The 19,219-nt window shown below is 38.6% G+C and overlaps 2 protein-coding genes across 2 annotated transcripts; both read left to right on the forward strand.

Annotated features, from left to right (window-relative positions):
- Positions 1 to 2,345: 2,345 nt before the first annotated feature.
- LOC111873469 lies at positions 2,346 to 5,972 on the forward strand. The gene is made up of 3 exons (XM_023868215.2): positions 2,346 to 2,578; positions 4,076 to 4,510; positions 5,239 to 5,972. Exons 1-3 carry the CDS (start codon positions 2,408 to 2,410, stop codon positions 5,938 to 5,940), a joined length of 1,308 nt encoding a protein of 435 aa, XP_023723983.1. The 5' UTR covers positions 2,346 to 2,407; the 3' UTR covers positions 5,941 to 5,972.
- Positions 5,973 to 8,717: 2,745 nt separating this feature from the next.
- On the forward strand, positions 8,718 to 17,324 carry LOC111873471 (tRNA-splicing ligase RtcB homolog). The gene is made up of 9 exons (XM_023868217.2): positions 8,718 to 8,962; positions 10,717 to 10,912; positions 11,336 to 11,466; positions 11,740 to 11,866; positions 12,800 to 13,066; positions 13,246 to 13,421; positions 13,947 to 14,081; positions 14,333 to 14,497; positions 16,989 to 17,324. The coding sequence occupies exons 1-9, from the start codon at positions 8,867 to 8,869 to the stop codon at positions 17,214 to 17,216; spliced, it is 1,521 nt and encodes a 506-aa protein (XP_023723985.1). The 5' UTR covers positions 8,718 to 8,866; the 3' UTR covers positions 17,217 to 17,324.
- Positions 17,325 to 19,219: the final 1,895 nt, after the last annotated feature.

A 19,219-nucleotide genomic window follows, 5' to 3' on the forward strand; every position in this document is an offset into this window, starting at 1 on the left:
ATGTGTCCGATTTTGGACGGTTACGGAGTTATGATCGTTTTAAACTCAGAATAGAAGGTAACGATTACTGACAATAAACGGAACAAAATAATAAACCAGCATAATACATGATACATTTAAAGTATGAATGTAAAGTTAACTTCGTGAAATTACCTTTAATTTGAATTTATTGGTGCTTAAAGTTGATTTTCGAAAATGTCACCGCCGGCCTCAACACAGGCTGCCACTCGGTTGTGAACCGCGCCGGACATACCAACCCTCCCCGCCTTAGATACATCTCAAGTGTCGAGATAACGAGAGCGCTCTGTCTGTAGCTGGCTAAAAATAGCGACCTGCCAGCTGACAGACGCGGTTCACACGAGGGCGTGTAAGGAATGAAAAAACGGTCATAACTCCGTAACCGTCCAAAATCGGACACATGTTTATATGAACTTTTTGATCACAAAGACTTAGAAAATCACCTCCTGCAGTTATGCCCTAAAGTAGTGAAACACCCTGTGTTAGAGAAATCAACATTCACACCAGCACCACGCGGCCGGAGATCGCGCTAACAGGCCCTAATAAAGATATTAGAATTAACTGGTTTCATTAAATTTAATAGGACTGACATATTTTAAAATTAATTTTTAATTTTAATTAAGGAGTACAAGTAACTAGCCACATGCATTTGTGTGATGCGGTACAGTACAACAATTTAGCATAGCGACAGGCACCTGCCATATACTGCCTTCGCTTGCTTGGAAACCGGGATCGTGGGTTCGAATCCTACTCAGGGCATGGATGTTTAGTTTGTGTGTGTGCGTTTTTCTGTGTTTGTGTACAGGTAGAGGCCTTGCGACGAGCTGATCACCCGCCCAAGGAGTCCTACCGAATGTGTAAGATCTAGAAAACCCGAAGTGAACGGAGAAGTTCATGGAGGTAGGCCTAGGCCCACTGGGGCTGTAGTGCAAAGGGGAGGGAGGGACAGACACCTGCTGATATTCATGTATGGCCGAAACACGTAATAAATAAAGAATTAAAGTGACCATAAACTTTCGTTGCATTTGTTAAGGAAATAGGTATTGAACAAAATAATTGACATTTCATCTAGATTGGTCATATAACGCTGAATCATGTGGGAAGATTAAATTGAACTGCGAGCCATTCCCGGCGCTACCAGATTTTCTGAGACGTAGTGGGTCTGGAACGGGGTCCACTCAAGGAAATAGCGACTCCGGTCTAGAAAACAGAAATTAACGGAAGATGGGACTCTTTGCGCTGACCACGTGACACCCTCTATCCGCTAAAGTTGACAAGCGGCTGTCGCTCTGTCGGTTTAGTTCGCTTGCGGACTACAGGCCACGGAGTTTGTTGTTTGCGAGCAATTTTGAAAGCAGGCGTTCGTGGCCTGTTTCAAGGTGTTATATGAAATGTGCCTGGAAATGCTGAGGAATATCACAAAGAGCTTCAGTCAGGATAAGCTGTAACCAGGCGTTACACCTACCGACCTCCTGAGACTCAAATAAGAGTCAGAATTTTAGAATATACAACTAAATAAGTTAACAAATGTAGGCCTGTAGACATACGTAGACATACGTACATTAAGTACAAGCCAAGGGACAGAAAACAAATTCGAAGATACTGTGAGGGACAAATGGTGAAACTAACAAGAAAGTGACGTTCTTTGCTTGAAAGAAGGGAAGATTAATGAAGTGATAGGCCAGATACATCAAGTCTGGTCTGTATCTTGCTCTGAAAGATACACAGCCGAATCTTCGATATAAGACGGAGATTAATAATTTGTGACTTCATGAGGTAAGTGAGAAATGCAGCGCTTACAAGTAATTTTAGACCTAAATCCTCAAGGTAAGAAAGCATTTTCTAGAACTGGGCATGGAAGGGGTATTAAATGCGTTGTGAAGATGCGAATGGTTTTGAGCTACATGGTGAACACCAATGAATGTACTCGTAGTATAGGAAGTTCATGGACAGTCGAACATCTGCGAGCAGCTCAAGAAAGAAGACAGCATTCACGTTCCTTTGTGGATAATGTACGATAGCACACTTCTGTCGTAATCCTTTGCGTTATTTGACACCATACAATTGTGCTTGTACGTGCCAAGTTTTCAGAAGAATACATTGACTTTATTTTCTAACCTTAAAATGGAAGCAGCATATCAAATCAAAATGGCACACATCTAGCAGACTACACAATGTCATAACCCAGCAAACCACAATATGAACATTCATCGCCTTCTTTTCCGTTACGTGTGTTCATTTTATAAAAAGATGATGAGAATGATATAGAATGACGCTGCAGGATGAGGTCTGGAGTATGAGTAAGAAGACGGAAGTTGAGGATGCTGATATAACTTGGTGAAGATACAGCGTGGTTGTTTGTGCATAGCGACGCTGCTTTCTGGAAGCAATGGGTCTCAAACAGGAGAAGTTCAACCCGAGTATTTTGTTGCTAATTTTGATGGTGTCGGTTTTTGGACATGGAGTAACGTCTTCTATCTGCGACAATGGTCTGTGCAGTTGTTTTCCTCGTTATAAAAATATTACTAGTGTTGACTGCAGTTGCAACTTAACGAAACAGGTAAATTCATCAAACAAAATTCTTTGAATTTCTATCTGATAGCTGACGTAGATTTAAGAATTGTTACGCATGTTGCTTGCGTCCTACGCTTCCTCGAACACAAGGAGCGACATTGCTTTATCCAGTTGCTATTCGTCTGTAAAATTCAGTGCTTCCGAAAATTGTAAATCTAGTGTATTTCTAATTGTACATGTAGATCTAGGGCCGCGCCATAGCTCAAGCGGTTAATCGCTGGCTTCCCATCGAGGCGGCCCGGGTTCGATCCCGGGTCTGTTCAAGTGGGATTTGTGGTGGACAAAGTGGCGCTGGAGCAGGTTTTCTCCGAGTACTTCGGTTTCCCTACCAATTTTCATTCCACCAGTTGCTCCACAATCACCCTCACTTATCATCTGGGGCTGGTACATTAGGCCAGAAGTGGCCGCAGTACAAGGGACTTAGTCCCACCCCACTAGCAATAAAAAAATAAACTATATAATTCATCAGTTAAGTTTGTTCCTCTGATTATTAATTAACCAATTACTATCTGGATAATTATCATGACTTCAGTGTGTATTCTCCGTCAATCAAATCTGAACTGGATCGTTGCTAGCAATGAGCAAATTATAGTGGGGTACTCATGTCTGGCTACTTACTTAATCAAATATTGTAATGATTTGCATCACGAATTTCATATAATATTTTTTATTGAAAGTAAGGTTTAAACTTTACGATTAACCATGTAGTTATTTTGATAAGCATGATGATCTGGAGACAACTGTGAACTCGAGGACAACTTGATCGATTCTGATGAAATTTGATATGTGTGTGCAATAGTCGACCATCCCAAATTCATTGTTATTAATTTTCTACGATCGAACCTGTGAGATGGGGACACGCCCGGTTCGAATACTGAAATGCGACAATCATGGTAGCCAGAGGAATTATCAGATTAAAATAGGAAAATAAGAAAGGATTTCATTCACAGTGGCCATAGATCTAGTAATGGAATTTTGATCTTTATAAAATTTAGTTAAATATTTTCAAACTCAGAATTTCGAGGTGCAAAGAACACATGTTGATAAGACATAAATATTTGTGATGGTGGTAAATTGGTATAAATATTATGTTTCTGGGCACTATTCATCGTCTTGTCTATATGTAAAAACCGTCCTGTTTATTTTTCAAAACACAACTTTTTCGGAGACTTGATTCTATCTTCGTCTTAAGGTAAAACCTACTCAGTTGGGCCCAATAGATAGAGCTAGTTCCTATCTCCGGAGATAGAATCCAGTCTCCGAAAATGTTGTGTTTTGAAAAATAAACAGGACGGTTTTTAGATATAGACAAGACGATGAATAGTGTCCAGAAACATAAGACTTGAACACATGTTGATACTGCGCACAGTTCGCTGTAGACTGCATGCACGTAGCCTGATTAGTAGTTACTTAGTTTAGTTATCTGATTAGTTAACCAGGTTGTTTATCGTCACTGGAACACATTTCTTTTCATTGATCACAGGGCTTTGACTTCACTGCGGCTGATTTCGGCATGCAGTTCCATGAGGTCCGTAATTTCTACGTAACAGACTGCGATGATGGTGTCGTGTTCAGAACGAACGCCTTCAGAGATCTGGGGAAACTGCAAAATCTGTACCTGGGAAAAGTAAGAAAAGTAGAATTTGAATCCGGCGTCTTCCAGAGACTGGCCAGGCTCAGCCTTCAGAATATTCAGGATGTCAAGTTCGGCGAACGAGCCTTCATGGGTGCTCGTGATTTGTATAGTATCGAAATTCATCGAGCCACCATACCTCGACTTCATTCACATTCTCTGTTTGACGTCAGAGGACTATATAGCCTGGAACTGGATGAGGTTGCGCTCCATCATGTCGAAAAGGATGCCGTGAAAATTGATTTCAGACACCCTGAATCATACGTTCTCGTCAACAATTGCACGGTAAGTATCCCATTCTGGCAGGTTTTAGCCTCAAAACTTTGCCTCAGATCTGCTCTCTTTCTCTTTCTTTCTCCCTTTCTCACTCTCTTCTTGCCCTCAATTGAATCCATAACGTGGACCTAAAAATAATATGTAAGGATTACAATGAAAATAAAGACATCTTCAAGTAACTGAAGTACAGGCCGAGCCATAGCTCAAGCGGTTAGTCGCTGGCTTCCCACCGCGACAGCCCGGGTTCGATCCCGAGTCTGGTCAAGTGATATTTGTGGTGGACAAAGTGACGCTGGGGCAGGTTTTATCCGAGTACTTCGGTTTCCCCTGCCAATCTTCATTCCACCAATTACTCCACAATCACTCTCACCTATCATCTGGGGCTGGTACAGTAGGCCAGAAGTGGCCACAGTATAAGGGACTTAGTCCCACCCCACTAGCAAAAAAAAAACAAAAAACTGAAGACCAAATCGGCATGAATAAACAGTTGTCGCTGAGAAATAAAAGGATCTGACCAATTGAAGAGAGGCAGATGACGCAGATATACAGACTATCTGCAACAAAGAACCAAGAGATGATAGAAGGCAGTAACGGGTCAATATATGGCTCAACTCCTTGGCAATTCTGCGATAACGTTGATGAGGATGATGATGGTTATGAATTAACAGTTTGTAGCGTGAATGGAATTATCGTTGCATTTCTGTATTTCATTGACATATTTTTCTTTTCTTTTACAGATTGGCAACATTGAATCGAAGGGAATCATTCTTAAAGCAAAGAATTTCAGTATGACAAAATCTGCTTTGGATGGACTATCATCTGATGCTGTTAATATAATTTCATCGGACCTCATACAGACCTCAGAATCAAATTTTGGGAAGAATCTGGAGAAAAATGCAATAAACATGGTAGCTCCCGTTGTTAATATCCGAAGCAACACATTCAAATTGCTTCCAAAGGGAATTATAGAGGGTATAAAATTTGAGGAAAATAAGAAAATCATCTTTATAAACAACACAGTATATGATATCGACACTGACAATATTTTGGATGGGATGAGTAGTTTAATCAAAATAGCAGAAATTAAGGGTAACCATTTTCCTTGTTCTTGTTCTATTCGTGTGCCACACCAGGCTTTGCGAGAGTTCAGTCAGAATAACTTTTGTACAATCAAATGTAACATTACTTTAAGCGATTTCGGTGCGTTGATTGAGGACAGGAAAGTATGTACTTTGAACAAGAGTGAACCAGACGAATCTGAAATATGTTCCAGTGTGGTTAATTCAACACCTGATCAACGACGTGGAAGAACACCTTCGTATTTCAGAACGACTCAAATTACAACGAAGATGAACAAGACTGTAAACAGTTCAGAGAGAATACAGTTTATACCTGTACTCTTGTTCTGTGTATTGTTTACAGTGGTAATTGAGTCATAAGGAAGTTGGTAATAAAAGATATACAATTCGAAGTTTCAGCACCGGTGAAGATTTTTATTGTGACTCTCTGGGTTATTGTTGCCTGAATGGCGGAGCCAATGTGTCCTCCGAAAAGATGCATCCATCCACTAGGCTACATGGAGTCATAACCCAGAATATCATACTGAAGTCCATCCACTATACGAACCAGGATACATATATTATGTAGGAAAGCTTATGGGAAGTATGTTCGGTGTTATTCTGCCTGGATTTCCCATCTGCGTATGTACTTAAAACAGAACTTTTTAATTGCAACATAGCGTCTACGTCACTAACCTACTATGACGCACTCTCGTTCTTATAGTGGATACAGTGTATGAATATATTTTCACGTGTATTAGGGACTATAGACGGGTTTTGGATTGAATGACTGGATTTATTGCACCTTGTACATTCATACAACTCGCTTATTTACACATTTTACAAATCACCGTTACACACGGAAAAGAATTTTCCATCTTCAATAGTCGTATCCTGGCAACAGTCTTATAACCTTCTCACTGTAATTTAGAATCACATATGGTGTATTATTTGTACAGTCTAATTCATTTCTTACCATTTCTTCCTCAATCACATTCTTTTGCCATCTCCAGAACTCGAACGAGTTCTCGACAACACCAACGTAAACGAAATCTTTTTCAACTGAAATCTCTCAAATTTTGACAACTAACTCCTCAAGTCAAAGTCAAAGTCGCATTGCGACTGACGGTGAGTCAGTCAGTAAGTCGCACCCGGTAAGTATTTGCACTTCCTGGTTTAATAGCCGACAATTTTTGATCCTCCAATGTCATTTACAACGTCTGTACGTATACTCTCCTACTGTTCGAGGCCTATTGTTTATACTTTCTATTCAAGTAATCGGCTAATACATAAGATTCGGCTTCTACTTAAAATTTATAGTAGTCAGAAACTATTGAAATATCTGTATTAATATCCGCCCACTTTATGAAACCTTCCTAACATGTGAAATTTCAATGTAACCCACAGTCAGTTCACAAAATATCGCAATATGCTTTAGGATTCCTATCCGAAAAATAAACCTGTAAGCATAGTGGTAGGTGATATTCTCCAAACACTATCACTGATGGTTTCAGTTATACCCTCACAGAAGTTAATAACAAGACCTTCGATATGTTGTATTTGGGAACAGACTCTGGAACAGATGCTGAAAGTCACTGACATAGAAGTGTTGGTAGTTGTACAGGTCATGCATTCGTCAGTGTTTCAGCCAGTTTTATTGTTGGATGGTACTCGGTCGCAAGAACAACTTATATATGTATATGTACATTTTAAGTCATTAAATGTTTATTATGATATATGCTGAAATTTTTATTTTGTTTACTATCCTTATTAATTGAAATTGTTTTTCAATGTCACAGCTTATAAAATTCAATGAAGCTTCACTAAATATTGGTCGCAAATATCATAAACATAGTTTTCACGAGGTGTACTCGACTTCTAGATATGAGGCACTGGCGGCCGACAGTTTTTTTTTTTTTGCCGTTTCGTAACTTGAAATTCTTTTTGAAAAACTGGTCGGATATTATGAATAGTTTTAAACATTACCTTTAAATTTTGCAATTTGGAAATTCTCTGTTTATAGAGACAATCTGACTATAAATTAGCGGTAGCGTAGTTGGCTGAGGCACTATGCTACAAGCCGGAAAGTCCAGGTTCAAGTTCCGATGAGGTCATTGGATTTTATTTTTTTCAATTGATCTAATCCTTCCAGCCGCGCTATGGCCCTGGGGTCGACTCAGCCTCCAACAGAAATGAGTACCAGGAATATTCTTTGAATATTCTTGGGGGTAAAGGGCGGCCGACACGTAGGGTTGGCAACCTCGCCGCCATCAATGAGCCGATTGTCTAGAAAATGTGGGAACCTCAATATCTCACAACCCTATGGGCCTCCACGGCCTGTTGCAGGGATACCTTTATTTTTTTACTTTAGATGTTTTACTGTTGAATTGACAAGCATCGATAGTAATAATAAATCAAAAGCTTTTGCAGAACCTTGCTGAAGTTTGACGCGGCGAGTAATGTTTCGTACAATTTTCATAAATTAATATAATAAAGTTGTATTTAATGCCAATAAAATGCATATTATCTGCTAGTGATATAGGATTTACCCAATCTTTATGGATATGTTTACATGTAGTTGTGATGCTACCATAATAAAATTTGACCGTTTTGATTGAGCGGAGATGCACAGCCAACTAACCTCAATTGTTTCACAAATTTCTGTCAGGGGTCCCCCCAGACTAATCGTGTGGTATCCTTTCACGTTTCGATTATTTATGGAACAAGTTATACCTGTCCTTTATGACATATAACAGGCATTGGGCAGAGGGGTTCAGTGCGGTAGCGTATGCGAGGATGCGTTGCCGAAGACTTCGCGTAATTAAAAACTTGTGTAATTCAAGAGAAGTTTAAAAAAGAATATGATTCTTGCCGAATTTTGGTGGATTCGCACTGTTTCAAACTTTGCGCATAAAGTGAGACTTTGTTAGTAGTGTCGCCATCTGTTTTTCCTTTTCTGAAGTGGAATAATTATGTTATCACAGCGTACATCCGAGAGTTGAATCAAGAATGCGTGTAAAATTAATTGTTTATATAACAGCTGGGATAAATTGAGTGTGTTTAAGATACTTCTATTTTTAAACACTGTAATTTGTTATGCCCTAGTGCCATTGCGGGAAAGTGTCCCGTACAGTATGCGTAGATAACACATGTTGCATCTGACTGACGTTGTAGTCTTTTGAAACGGTTTGCCATTTGTCAACGTTGTGAAGCGAAGAACGTGATGTAGAAAGGTATAGGAGGTTAGAATTGGTTAAAATAGTGCGTTTTGTTTCTCTGCAGGCAAACAGTTAAATTTTGATTAAAAATGGTCGTTCGTCAATATAACGAAGAGCTTAAGTATTTAGAAAAAATAAACCCTTACTGCTGGAAGATTAAGAAAGGGTTTCAGCCAAATATGAATGTAAGTTTGACTTCACTTATGTCATACCGCCGGCTAGTTAATTTTGTATTTATTTACAGTTTATTAACTGGTTTTAAATATAACACAGCTTTATGTGTAGAGATGTTAGGTACAGAAAAATAAGAATTTTGTTAAATTATGAAATTTAGAAGACGCTAATACAGCGAAAGGAAATCAGAGAATATAGTTAAAATGTTTTTCTTTTCACGGGTGCAAAGATTTTGTCAGTGCGAATTCCCATTATTATGCATTTATAACTTACACATCATGTTCATTTGCATGTTTCAAATTCGGGATAATCGTGTTCCATGTGTGTAGTGGCAAAATATCGTGTTGTGAGGTAACATTATCAATGATTGCTCATAACCTAGCAATAATAAAACATAACCTGCCACACTTTTAAGCTTTACCTTAATCATGGCACTTAATATGACCTTGCAAATTTTAGCTTCCTATGCTGAAGTTGGTTTGTGTTTACATTACTGTAATACTTTTGATTTAGTATTAATATTTACCATGTACTGTAGTATAATTATATCTAATTCATGGTTCAGCAGTATTTGAATGTCAATTCATGCTGTCACACAATTTTGTGGTGGGTATAGGATAATGTTCCCATTACCTCATATATAATAGTTCATATTCAATCCTTAACTATGCTAGTTGCTCATCTGCTCTTCCTTTTATATTTATATTTTTTCAGAAGAAACCCTTTTTTTTGTCATCAGTATGTTTTAAGTGTGCTATTGGGCCTATGCATGTGAAGATCCTTCTGAATATTCTGAATATTCTTGAATACTCTCCTTACAAAATAATAGTATAAAGTTTATTTGTTATGCTTAAAGTGTGACTTGCTATGCATAGTTTTATATCCAGTATGTATTGCCTTTCCTGGAAGGCTGGAATTGAAAAAAAAAAAACAACTTATTTTTATAAGAGGCGAAGATCATGTACCATAAAAAGTTTCCCTAGTATGACTGGAAATGAATGTGCAGGCAGGTCATTATAAATGATATCTGTAGAAGGGGATTAACAACTTGTACCCATGTTTTGTCAATCAGATTCTTTTGGCCACAGAAGTTATTAACAACCTCCATCAGCATTAAAAGCCAGAGATCAGAAATTATGTAGAAAAGAAAGGTTCATTGATATTGCACAAAAGAGAAGGATGAAGTAAATTGGTATTTAATTTTTGTGTTATTTATTTATTGTCCTTGAGAGTAATGTTTCTGCTTTTATTTCCATAAATTCTCAGAATGTTTATAGAATGAGATCTTCATCTGATTGTATGTATACATTCCTATTTACTAAAATACCGTATTTACGCCTGTATAGGCCGCACATTTTTTGACAAAAATTCAAGAGGAAAACTGGGGTGCGGCTTATATTCGAAATCACACTTCATTTAAAAAAAATATATATTCATAATTAGTAATACAGGGTGTTCTACTCCTGAAATAATATTCCAAGAAAATTATTTTTTCTATAATTTCTGTCTGAAAATTGTGCTGCGGCCTATACACGCACGTGGCCTATGCATGTATAAATATGGTATTATCCACAATTTTTTTATTCTTTACATTCCAGGCTTCTGCACTTAGTCTCAAAGTTGAAGGATTACCTGTAGACAAAATAGTTTTTTGGATTTAGATGGTGTTTATTATTAGTCAGCCATCAATGGCTTTTCATCGTTGAATACTGGGGTTTATTATGCTGTGCAAATAACTTTTGCTGAGCTAGGAACATCTTTTCAGGTGGAAGGCGTGTTCTATGTAAACAACCATCTTGAGAAATTAATGCTGGAAGAACTGAGAAATTCTTGTCGCCCAGGCATGGTAGGAGGGTTCCTTCCAGGTGTGAAGCAGATAGCAAATGTTGCTGCATTACCAGGCATTGTGGGTCGTTCCGTAGGACTTCCTGATATACATTCAGGCTATGGGTTTGCCATTGGTGGGTTGGATTCTTTATTTTCATGATATGGTAAGATTTGTGAAGTTCATATTTCAGGGAAACACATAAGTTGTTTATCTTTCATTGGACCACTTCATATAGATTTGCTCGCTATACATGTACTCTTTTCTGAATCTGCACTCCTATTTCAGGTTCACAAACTCCCCATTTTGAATTTTGGCTGGGAAACCAGCTGTCTTGACTGTTTTTTTTTTTTTGGCGTTTGCCCCATTTTTTCTAGGCTGATTCCATGATAGTACCATAAATAGACTACAGACATTGCCCTGTTCCCTAAACTAAACTTCCATAAGATATGGTCCTGAAGCAGGCTATTATAATCATAGTGACAAATATTTATAATCTGTGGAAAGAAATTTGTTGATGAGCTGAATAATTGTCAAGATGTTTTTTCTTTCACTTAAGGAAACATGGCAGCTTTTGATATGGGTGATCCTAAATCAGTGGTTTCACCAGGGGGAGTAGGATTTGATATCAACTGTGGGGTGCGGCTGCTGAGGACAAATCTTCATGAGAACGACGTTCTTCCTGTCAAAGTGAGTATATATTTGGACTTTCACACAGGTTCACATAATCTCTTCAGCCTATACAAAATGTACTTTATTGAACTTATATGCAAATTCCAGACTTGCATAGAATACTTTGCACAGAGATTACAGCCTTCCTCTGCAGAATTTTCTTAATTGAAATTAACACACAGATTCCATTCTTCTCTCAAGCCTGTTTATAATGCACTTTTTATTGGAATTAATACATGTGGAACACAGTTTCTGCAACAGTGATGGAGAAGTTTGTCATTCTGTAACCAGGAGCAACTGGCACAGAGCATGTTTGACCACATCCCAGTTGGAGTGGGATCTAAAGGAATCATCCCCATGAATGCCAGGGATCTTGAGGAAGCTCTTGAAATGGGCATGGATTGGTCCCTACGAGAAGGTCAGAGTTTAATGGTGAACCAGAAAGTTTGCTTTGTAAATTAAACTTGTTTTATGTCATCTGTTTATAATTAAGAGACATAGGTTTCCTTTTATGTTGACAGCTGCTTCATCCATTGACGTACTTGTCAGCTGCAAGATGTTACTGGTTAAGGGTGCACACATTTTACTTCCTGGAAGTTATATGATAATTTTAAGACATTTAGAAACCTCTCAGTTACAAAGTTGCTATTTTGGGCAGATGAGAATCAAGTAGTATGCTAGTAAGAGGTGACTATTTATTAACAGAATGAGACATTATTGTATTTAAGCATCCTGTTGCATTAATATATCTTTTGTACACATATATTTCCGTCTTGAATGCAACTTATTATCAAGTCACCCTTTTTCCTCACTACATGTTTAAGCCATTTACAGCCATCAAGTGTTGTCTGTCTTGCTAAAATTGTTGCATTTTATGTAAAAATTATGTATCATATGTGAACGTGATATTTCCTAATTAAAATAAATTAACCTTAATTGAAATATATCAACACCCCATTGTTTGAATAGTTCCTAATTAAAATAAATTAATCTTAATTAAAATCAGTTAATACCCTATTGCTTTTATTGTGGTTGTCCATTTGTTTGAAAGATACTTTCTTGAGTATTTCTTGTTTTGGATTTATTCACGCAGCATTCCCAGGTATTATGCATGCCATTTGTGCAGTTCATAAGAATGTTAGTGTGGTGTTATCATTTTTGTTTATGTATGCAACATTGGCTGCAGTTTCTCCGCACTGCTAGAGTAGTTATGTTACATGGTCTGTGTGTGTAGGGTGACTAGATAGTGTGTTGCATTTGAGATGAAATATATGTGTACAAAAGAATGAGATACAGATTTTTAAGTTAGGAATCCAGTAACCTTAATGGTGTGTGGTGGAACTATGCTCAGGATATGTCTGGGCAGAAGATAAGGAGCACTGTGAGGAGTATGGACGCATGCTGAATGCAGACCCTTCCAAAGTGAGCATGCGAGCTAAGAAGCGAGGACTCCCACAGCTAGGAACATTGGGAGCAGGAAACCATTATGCTGAAATACAAGTTGTGGATGAAATTTTTGATAAATGGGCAGCTAGCAAGATGGGTATTGAAATGAAAGGCCAGATTTGTGTCATGATTCATTCAGGCAGCCGAGGATTTGGACATCAAGTCGCTACAGGTATTTCATGTTTCAGTATACTCAATTTTATTTGATAGACTTTCTAATAGTAAGACTTTTTTTTTCTGTTTTTAAAATGTTTGTTATGCTAATATATACCTTCAAAAGAGATATGACATCACATGGTTTATATTTGTCATTGAAGACGCCAGAATTCTAGTATTCCGATTATGTTTCAGATGCCTTAGTCCAGATGGAAAAAGCCATGAAGCGTGATAACATAGAGACAAATGACAGGCAGCTAGCTTGTGCTCACATTGGATCCCCTGAGGGCCAAGATTATCTAAAATCTATGGCAGCTGCTGCAAACTTTGCATGGGTTAATCGAAGCTCGATGACTTTCCTCAGCAGACAGGTAGTGATGAAATGTCCAGTCTTGCAACCATATGTTTTGGTTTTGTTACTTTTCAAAAGAAGAACAGGAAGATTTGTTTTTCCAAATGTATTCTTAACTATTTTTTTGTATTTTTCTAGCTGATCTTTAGACACATCTAAGTGCCTTTGTTACAGTTATTGTCCTTCCATACAGCCATCTTATTTTGTCCTTAGATAGATGTGATTATTGGGTGCCTGATGGGCCTTCTCAGACAGAGTAACAGGAGAGCTGGTATTTGAGGGATGATTACATTAGTAGTTATTGCATCACATTACATCAGAAAGATTTGAGCATTTATAAATAGAAGTTCATAGTGCATTTTCTTGGATTTATTTATCATTTTGGCAACCCTTTGACAGTATGCAATAATATGTTTGATTCAGAACACTGATATTAGTCAGTCCTTGCTGTCTCAAGGCTTTCAGCACTGGAATTTGAAAAGTGTGTTTGAAATGTATGCTCCTAAAGTTTTATCACTAAACTGCCTATGCATTGTTTTACCAGGCATTTGCAAAACAGTTCCATTTAACACCAGATGACTTGGATATGCATGTTATATATGATGTATCACACAATATTGCCAAAATTGAGGAACATATTGTTGATGGAAAGCAGAAGACCCTCTTGGTCCACAGAAAGGTGAGTTGGAATTATGGCTAGGATATTATCGAACTTGAGCATCACTTTGTTACAGATAAGCATGGTACATTTACAGTAGTTCTTCAGGTTTATACCCGAGAGGTGTGTAAACTGAAGTATTTATGGAACTGGATGAAACCCAATGTACAGCATTTGGGAACGACTTAAAGTTTACCACCATGTATTTCAGCTCTGCACTGTACATTACAGTCAGAGTGGTTGGTTATTTTGAAATAGAATGATTGTTACAGGGTTCTACTCGTGCTTTCCCACCTCATCATCCTTTGATACCTGTGGACTACCAGCTAACAGGACAACCTGTGTTGATTGGTGGAACCATGGGCACTTGCAGCTATGTTCTTACAGGCACAGAACAAGGAATGCAGGAAACGTTTGGTTCAACTTGCCATGGCGCTGTAAGTGTAATCATATAATTTGATAGGTTGTCATTCATGCTGTTATATTTGTTTTTGCTGTCGTGAATATCTTCAGGTATGGCCTTGTCAGTGTTTCTTACTTCCACCTGGCGACATGAAAGGGTGAAGAAGATAGCCTAGTTCCAAATAATATGATTGGAGGAGGAGGAGGCGGCGGCGGCACTGCAGTAATGCGGGTGACTTGAATTCTAGAGATATATTGTTGTGAAACTTTCATTGATCAAGATGGTGAAGCAGCAAGTCTTTGAAATTGTATTATGTAGAAGATACTGGGAGGGAGCTGGGATAGTGCAGTCAGTATAGTGACTGGCTATGGGCTAACAATTGAGAGGTCGGAGTTCAAGTCCCAGTAGGGTCAAGAATTATCTCTTCCCCACTGTGTCCAGACTGGCTCTGAGGCCCATACAGCCTCCTATCCAGTGGATACAGTGGGCTTTTCCTCTGGGGGTAAAGTGGCCAGGGCGTGAAGCTGGCCACTCACCTTCAACTAGTGCTGAGGTCAGGAAAATGTGAATATATACATATAATCCCTCATACGCCTTCATGGCATAGTGTGTAATTAATTAAACACAGGGACAACTTTTCTTTTAGAAGATACTGGGTTCATGTCTCAAATGAGATTTCAGTTGTCTTGTCTAAGGTTTTTCACTGTTTTCATTAGTTTTTGCAGATAATTGCTAGGATAGTACCTGTAGGGTGTGGCGCTACCTACGTATTGTGATCATCTTACCAATTCATTGAGCAGTTTGTAACCTCTTCAGTTAATACAGTGGCATTAAACCTGAAAATTAATCAAAACTTGATCAGAGAATCACATGACTGCTGTTTCTCATTTCATCCAGGTGAATTTTGGAATAGTACTTGAAATAGATTGTGGCCACTTGCTTCCCTTTCCACTCACAAATTTAATACATTAATATATTCTGCCTCAGTGAGTAATAAATAACCTTATTGCACTTAACATTGTTGTATTACCCATGAACCAACCAACTGGAATGCCTGTTTTTTCATACACCATACAACACACAGGCTGTGTTCGTCTTACTGTTTGAAAATCACTGTGCTTGCATTGTTCACATGGAGAATTTGATGGAAATACACAGAAAAGTGTACACTGATAAACATAAGGACAGTAAAAGTAAAAGTAAAGCTACCCTGTAATAGGTCGTGAAGGCCCATAGGGTTGTGAGACGTTGAGGGTCCCACATCATCTAGACAATGGGCTCACAGATGGCGGTAAGTTTGTCAGCCTTACGCGCCGCGTGCGCTTTACCCCGCAGGAAAATTATTTAATTAATTCCTGGTACTCATTTCTGTTAGAGGCTGAGTCAACCCCAGGGCCATAGTGCAGATGGAAGGATTAGGTCAATTGAAAAAATCCAATGACCTCATCGGGACTTGAACCCGCAACCTTCTGGCTTGTAGCATAGTGCCTCAACCAACTACGCTACTCTGTGCCCCAAACGTAAGGACAGTGGCATACCAAATAGATTAGGTAGACTTGCCATGGCAGCTCATGGTAAGCCTCTGTGATATTTACTAATAGCTATACAGCTATGTTCAGAATCTTGTTGTATTGTGCCTCAACCCAGCACAATCCCCATGGCTGTTAATCTCGGGTTTCTATATCAGAGCCGCTGTTTCCAAGAAATAGCCTCCTCAGTTATCCTCATGAGGCTGAGTGGACCCCGTTCCAGACCCATTACTTCCCAGAAAATCTGGTAGCGTCGGGAATCGAACCCGGGACTTCTGGATCTGTAGGCAGGAACTCTGACCATTAGACCACCGAGGCGGTCCTATGATGGCCAATAGCAGGCCAAAACATTTATATAGTTATTCAATTGTATGCATTAGTTGTGTTGATGGAACTTATGATGTTATTAATCAGTACACTGATGACTAATTGTTCCTTGTATCATCACAACATGCCTTGCCTATACCCCACAGAAAGGCACTGAAGTGGGTACCTCAGAATTTGCATGTGTGAGCATCACTAAAGGACCATTTGGCATTCTCAAGAATAAAGGCAGTGCTACTAAAGTAACGTGGGCTGTAAGGGTTAAAGAGCATACTGTTACAAGACGCCAGTCAAGTTAACACTTTTTACTTATATTCAGGATATAGTTGGTTTGAATCTCAGCTGGATTATGGCTAGACTGATTGATGTCTTTCATGGTTTCCTCAGTTGCTGTGAGTTACTGCTGTATATTAGTTCTTCCGCGGTCTCCTCAGGTTCACCAAACATAATCTTTTCACATTGCTCAAAATGAAATAACCCCCTCATTTGTTACATTGTCATTTCAAAACTTGACAGTTTATGCAAGGGCATGCCTGGAGTGGAAGATGTTGGAAATTTACTGCCACCTCTTATAACCTCCAAAGGTATTTTATCTGTATGAAGTATAATTAAGCATTTTTCTTATAATTTAAATCAGCATAAATGTTAGAATAACTGTTAATTCTTTTTCAGGGACGGGCACTTTCAAGAGCAAAGTCACGACGAAATATTGATTATAAGGATGTACTACACAGACTTGAGGAAATGGGAATTTCCATTCGTGTGGCATCACCCAAATTGGTCATGGAGGAAGCTCCAGAATCATACAAAAATGTTACTGATGTTGTTGACACTTGTCATGCTGCTGGAATCAGCAAGAAATGTATCAAACTGAGGCCTATTGCAGTCATTAAAGGTTGACTTTGATGTCTTGTTGTTGTTGTGTTGATTCACTTACAGATATTTTGTAATGTCCTGTATATGTAAATATATAACATTCTGCATTCTTTAAGAATTTTTGATATTTAAGGTTTAACGGTTATTTTTATAACCTGTGGTAAATCAGTCTTCTTCCTCAGGAATCCTGTGAATTGTGAAGGGTCCACAAGAGTGATAAGTAGTTTGATTAGTGTATGGCAAGAGGGATGCCAGGAATCTTTATAAAGAATTCTGTAAGACTTACCCATCAGTTGTCATTGTGGGTGAATGGAAGAACCTCTGGAGATGTATATGGCCACTCAGACAAAAGCCGATGCCACATTTATGTCAAGAATATTCAATGTGTCATGACATGACGTGCAGAAGTATGAAATTATACAACTTTTGATTGCCATTGTTGAGCATTAAGATGCGTCCAATCCTTATTTGTTATGTTTTATGGTACGTGATGAGCAAGTGAGCGCACTTTTTTTTTTGAACATATTGTTGTATTCTCTGAGTGTTTGTAATATTTGATATGCATATGCAAAATGTAGTTGGTATTTATGATGGACTGAATTAGTTACAAAAACCTGGAGGTTTCTTCTTTTTCAGAGTAAGAGTTTTAAAGATGCAAACCAAATTCAGTAAAAACATGCCCAAGACCTCTAACCTCAACCAACAGGATAATGCCAGTGGACACTTATTATTTGTGCATTACAAAGAAAGAAAATGCAACTGCCAGAATTCACAGCTCCATAAAGCTCATAAGACACATTTGAGTAAACACTATCCATGTTGGCTTGCTGTCATTAGTCACTGTGATATTACTGGAAAATAAGCAGGACTATATACATACTGTGTGAGTCAAATGAAAGTCTTAACATGTTTTCCCCAGCTAATTTGGTGCATATAGGTTCCATTATGCTACAAGCCAGAAGGTCACGGGTTTGATTCCCGATGAAGTCATTGGATTTTTCAATTGACCCAATCCTCCCAGCTGCACTGTGGCCCTGGAGTCAACTCAGTCTCTAACAGAAATGAGTACCATGAATTTTCCTGGGGTAAAGGTTGGCCAGCATGTAAGGCTGACAACCTCACAGCCACACCTGCATTATTAGTCACTAATACATGTGACAATATAGGTGTATATAGGTTCAGTACAGCTTTATCATTTTGCAACATAATCCCTGTTTTGTTCAGTGCATGTCCTGATGCCTGGATTCCTCATGAAAAAATCCTTTAGCTGGATGCATGGCTACTCATGCATCTTTTTTACACTTCTTCAGCAGATCAGAAAGTCTTTTCACTAAGAGCCTCGTTGAGTGGGCCAGAAATATGGTAGTCACAAGCGGCTGAGTCGGGCGAGTGTGGTGGATGAGGGAGACACTTATTTGAATGTCCCTGATCATCTAAGCGTGTCAGACAGACATACAGAATGTGGCCTGGTATTGTCATGCAGCAGTATGGCATCAGTGCTGAGCAACCCATGATGTTTTGATTTGATGGCTGTTCTCAGACAATCCTTAAGGAAGTTAAGGGATCACATAAATGACAGAGAAAAGTACAGAAACTGTAATTGACACTACTAAGGAGGTTTGTGTAGAAGTAAGCAGAGAAAACTAAGCATATGTTGATGTATAATCAGCAGAATGCAAGGCAAAATCATAGCATATGACAGCTGATGAACATTTGAAAATGTGGGAGAGTTCAGATATTTAGGAATAACTGAAACACTTGAAAATTTGCTTCATGAGGAAATTAAGACCAGATTAAACTTGAGTATTGCTTCCTACCACTCATTTGAGAACCTTTTGCCTTCTTGTGTGCTGTCTAAAAGTACTCATCATCACTCATGGAGCTGAGCACTTCTTGAGAAGGTGCCAATTGTGCAGCCACTCAAGAACTTCCCAGCATTTTGTGGAACCTGAAGGTTCATTACCATAGTCACAAGACCCCTCTACTGGTCCCTATTCTGAGCCAGCTCAATCCAGTCCATACCATCC

This window comes from Cryptotermes secundus, unplaced genomic scaffold (genome assembly GCF_002891405.2).
Source record: "Cryptotermes secundus unplaced genomic scaffold, Csec_1.0 scaffold333, whole genome shotgun sequence".
Classification (NCBI taxonomy): Eukaryota; Metazoa; Arthropoda; class Insecta; order Blattodea; family Kalotermitidae; genus Cryptotermes; species Cryptotermes secundus.